The sequence below is a fragment of the Egretta garzetta genome, unplaced genomic scaffold (genome assembly GCF_000687185.1).
Source record: "Egretta garzetta isolate BGI_Z169 unplaced genomic scaffold, ASM68718v1 scaffold133, whole genome shotgun sequence".
In the NCBI taxonomy this organism is placed as follows: Eukaryota; Metazoa; Chordata; class Aves; order Pelecaniformes; family Ardeidae; genus Egretta; species Egretta garzetta.
Window position 1 is genome coordinate 3573843 of NW_009259111.1, and position 4582 is coordinate 3578424.

At 39.3% G+C, this 4582-nt stretch overlaps 1 protein-coding gene across 1 annotated transcript in view; it reads right to left on the reverse strand.

The window, feature by feature from the left end:
• Positions 1-540: 540 nt before the first annotated feature.
• Positions 541-4582, reverse strand: part of RPS13 (ribosomal protein S13) — a 4621-nt gene continuing 579 nt past the window's right edge. The window contains exons 2-6 of the mRNA XM_035891033.1: positions 4447-4539; positions 2866-2944; positions 1776-1945; positions 1301-1401; positions 541-614 (exon numbers count right to left, since the gene is read on the reverse strand). Coding sequence (XP_035746926.1) covers positions 581-614; positions 1301-1401; positions 1776-1945; positions 2866-2944; positions 4447-4539 — 477 coding nt within the window. The 3' untranslated portion in view covers positions 541-580. The remainder of the gene's footprint in view (positions 615-1300; positions 1402-1775; positions 1946-2865; positions 2945-4446; positions 4540-4582) is intronic.

The following is a 4582-nucleotide window of genomic DNA, read 5'->3' on the forward strand; positions in this document are numbered from 1 at the left end:
GTCTGTATTTACCCAAATCTCAAAGATTCTTAGAATTACTTCTAAATGACAGCAACAGTACTGTCAGGAACTGGCTGAGGTCTGCTTAAGCTTTCTGCACAAGGAGCAGATCCACATTACCTGCAGTGATTCCATCAACCTCTCCAGTTTTGTCTCCCTTTGTCCCTCCTCCTGCCTAATCCTTTCTGCATTTCCTGAATTTCCAATTTTTCCTTCTGTCATTGTTTTTTTCCCCAGTTCTTCCTGCAGGACACACAGAAGCACGGCTCCAGATGAATAAAATACATTTCCTGTGAATGACTAGGTCACTTTACTATCTTGAGGCTATCAGATCAAAAATCCAGTTTAATCACAAACACAAACTGCACAGCTGGTCTAGGACAGCAACAACTGCTACCCAGATTTGACAACGTAGGACAGCAACATGGAAACCACGGCCACACATCTGCTTCACCTTGGAAACTGCCTGTTTGCATGCAGCTTCCTAAAAAGGGCAAAAGTTTGTAAGACACCAACCATTTAGAGACAACACAAACGTGGTTAATGAAAATTTATTCTTTCAGTAAGTCATAGCCCGCTCTTATGCGACCAGGGCAGAAGCTGTCGATGATTCACTAAAAAGAGAGAAGAAAAAGAGAGAGAGAGAGAGAGAGATATTAATTTCAAAGGCAGTTTTTCAAACTAATTGCCAAAAATACCGCTTCAGTTAAAAGCTTTAACTACCAGTCATGAGCTTAATCTCTACCAGTTTAAAATTTATGGTATAAAGAAAGATTTCACCCTTCCTTTTAATGCACAAATACTAGGATAACAGCACAAAACCATATATTCAAAAACCTGGCTAGCTGCACTTAGAGTCTTCTCAGAAAAAGAGCTCACCCTGACATCTGTGGGCATTCTCCTACGCTGGCTACATTTTCCTAGAGAAAAACTACAACCAGCTTTCATTTTTGCCAGAGCTAAGCCATTTCTCAATAAATTTTTAAAGTTGCATAAACTATAAAAGTATCTGAGTGAGAACAGAGACTACAGTTTGTATAAAATATCATAAAAATTATCCAGCAGTGACTTCACTCATCAAGACAATTATTTTTTCCAAGTGCCATGACAGTCATTTTACCCAGCAGTAAGTTCCATTAATGTATCAGTTAATATTTATGAAAATACATATTCTTTGGTGCCTGGCTTACCTATAGGCCTGATCATAATGCACCCTTCACCCTTTGCATAACAGCCCCAGCATATTGCTCACAAAACCTACAAGACCTCAGTGAAAACAGTAACAAAAGAGAAGACTTACTACTTCCAATTGGGTGGCAGAACTCTCTTAGTTTTGTAGTAGCGAGCCAACCTATGGATTCTGCTTTCAATCAGAATCAGGCGGAACTTGGCATCTTTATCCTTGAAAAGAAAGTTACATTACAACCAAGCACTATTTTGACTTCTCCATGAAGTACAATTCAGGTAAGTTTTAATAAAGTAAAAAATCCACAGCTACTGCTACAAATGCCAATACCAAACTCTCTTGAATCTAGTAAAATCAGAACAGAACCAGAAATACGTGGTTTAAGCAATGCTTTTAAGATCCTTTACACAGACAAAACCACTCTCCTTTATCAAAATGCCTCCCCAAGCCCCTAGGTTTACTCAAAAAGATGGCTAACAGGAAGTACACACTAAGAGTCTTTGCTTTGTCGAGTTGTAAATAAACTACTGTATTATTTGACAAAAAAAAACCCCCAAAGCAAAACATAGAAACTTAAATCAGCACTCACCTTTCTGTTTCTTTCAAGATGTTTGCGAACAGCAACAGCTTTCTTAATCAAGTGATAAAGATCCTCTGGAAGGTCTGGGGCCAGACCCTTCGATTTAAGGATTCTCAAAATTTTGTTGCCAGTAACGAAGCGAACCTGGGCAACACCATGGGAATCCCTCAGGATCACACCTGAAACAAATGATTACATCTCACACCGAAAAGAAAAACCTCACACAAACAAATCTTGTGAAACCAATCTTGCAGTTACAAGATATCCAAAAAAGGCCTTCTCTATATTAAAAGCCTGTCTGGCACAAACTGTGAGCAAATGGTAGACACCTGAGTGAGCAAAATACAACTTACAGAAGCTGAAACACTTTATCAGACAACCCACCCATCACACGTAGGCAGGTAGCACATTGTAAGTGCTACAGTATTACTGCGAGTTTTCAACAGGACTCATTAAACCAGGTACTCTATCACCCTTTTCTCTATGGTTAACAAAGACGTCATAGACATCTTTACTCTAAAAAAATGGACTGTACCATAGGGATCACTAATACTCTCAGGATTATTCACAGAGCACATAACACTGCATATCTCATGACCACACAAAGTTGTAGCATACGTTTAAGGAGAGCTCTAGAGGGGTCCAAACTACTGAGAACTTGTCTATTATGCAGCTGCAGTGCCTCACTCAGTAAGCTCCTAAACACAGGGCTGCTGATACTTGAGATGTCAAGTTTTTCTCCAAGAAACTGGGCAGACTAAAATTCCCTGTAACATCTGGTAGTGGCCACTCCTAAAGACAGGTTATAAGATTAACCAGATTCTTCACATTTTCTGCTTTAAAAAAAAAAAAAACAACAAACCAAAAACACCAAACAAAAAACCAAACCCACAAAACCTCAACTACTTCACCAAATTAACTTCTTGCAAAAACGAGATACATGACTTTTTTAATGGTGTCCACACAGTGAGTACATAGGTACATCAGAAAACCTGTAATTTCTTAGCATGTTATTTAACGTAGGCTGAAGGAACAACTATATTATTATGGCCAGAAAAATGCGTTTTGTCTCCATTTAGGAATCATTAAAAAACCTTACCAATTTGTGAGGGAGTCAGGCCTTTTTTAGCCAACTTGTAGATCTGTTCCTTTACATCATCAGAAGTAAGTTTCAGCCACTAAAGAAAATCAGGAAAAAGAAAAAAACCCTCATGAACACTGCACAATACTGAGGCATAAGTTAGGTCTGTGAAAGCTTTTTATAGGTAGTACAAACAGATGCTTTGTAATGCTTGAAAAACCAACTGAAGTTATACTTCTAATGCTACAGAAACCTTTTTACATATTATCAACCTATAGCACTAGTGAAATATGGTAGGGGAAGGCAGAGGTGAAGGAAGAAAGCCTCTGTTTAAAATACCCTATATAGCCTCCAACCAGCTGCTTTACCTTCAGATTACTTTAACCACCACACCAGAAGCATGAGTCCAGATTTACAGAAGAAAAAAATCACTGCCATTGGGAAGGAACTATAAGTGGGCGTTTGACAGAAAAGCAAACTTGAGAATCGTTTAGCCATCTCTTAGCATAGCACCTACAGAGATTAGTGAAAATCAGACTTTAAGTATATAAATTAATTCAAAAATGAAACAAATCAGTCTACTCAGAAAGGCCTGTGCCTTTTCTATTACTTGTGTTAAACCGTGCTGATAGAGCCATTGCTTCCGTGATTATTAAGGCAAAGACAACACCAACAAGCTAGATAATCCCTGCTCTTTCCAACAAGCTAGAAAAGTTCCTATTTTTCCTTTTTAATAGCGTAACATTATGAACTAGAAAAGTACAGTGAAAACTGTATTTTTAATTGCTCTATAGATTACAAATTGCTCTGTAGAATACAAATAGAACTAAGCTAAAAACCCACAAGTTTTTTTTAAAACAAGTATAGCCTTTGAGCATTCTAATCATTATTAAACCATTTAACTACCAGCAGTACTTCAAGGAGCTTCATGTTACCTTACTTTAAATTTTATCTCTTTATTTTCCTGTTTTGTGCTTTAATTTTGTGTTTCCATTTAACTTGTCCATTCACCACAAATCGATCTTTCTGCCAATAAGCAAATCCTCTGAGACATAGTTTTGCAAAGCAAAACAGATTAAGCAGCTGCTCGTTTTGCTGACAGGTAAGCCTTTTAAGTGGGAGTACCCTGAATGAACTAAGGGCATGCTCACGATACTTAAATTAGTGCTCTGACCAGCAAATTACTGTTGCAAATAGTTTAGAAAGCTGTTGGTTTATTCCACGATGGCAAAGGCCGAACTCGAGCATGAAAAGAGTAATTTATTCTCCAGGAATTACCATCATACAGGCTGAAAACAACTGAAGTTAGCACTTAAATAAAGGAAAGTACGAAAAGGAAAGGCGACTTTTTTTTGCCCAACAAATCATCTGCCCAGGAATCGATACTTGCTTTCTGAGCATCCTGAAGACCACAGGCTAAGGTCGCATTTTATCAGGCCGTAATTTAAAAGTGATGACACGAAACGTTACAGGTCTCTTAATTTTGTTTCTTTTCCTGGGCACTACTGAGCTGCACTACGGGAGCCGGGCCTCGCACTGAACGCCACACGGCAGCCGCCCGGGCCTGCGAAGTGCGGACGGGGCGAGGAGATTACTTACCGTAGGCACGCTGCGTCGGTAGGGCAAGGCTGACTGGGACAGGCCCTTTCTGTGGGGAAGAAGCAGACCACACGCTATACGGAGCCGGACAAGCTAGATTGCTGCCCCAACCCCGCTCCAAAGCAGCCCGCTACCA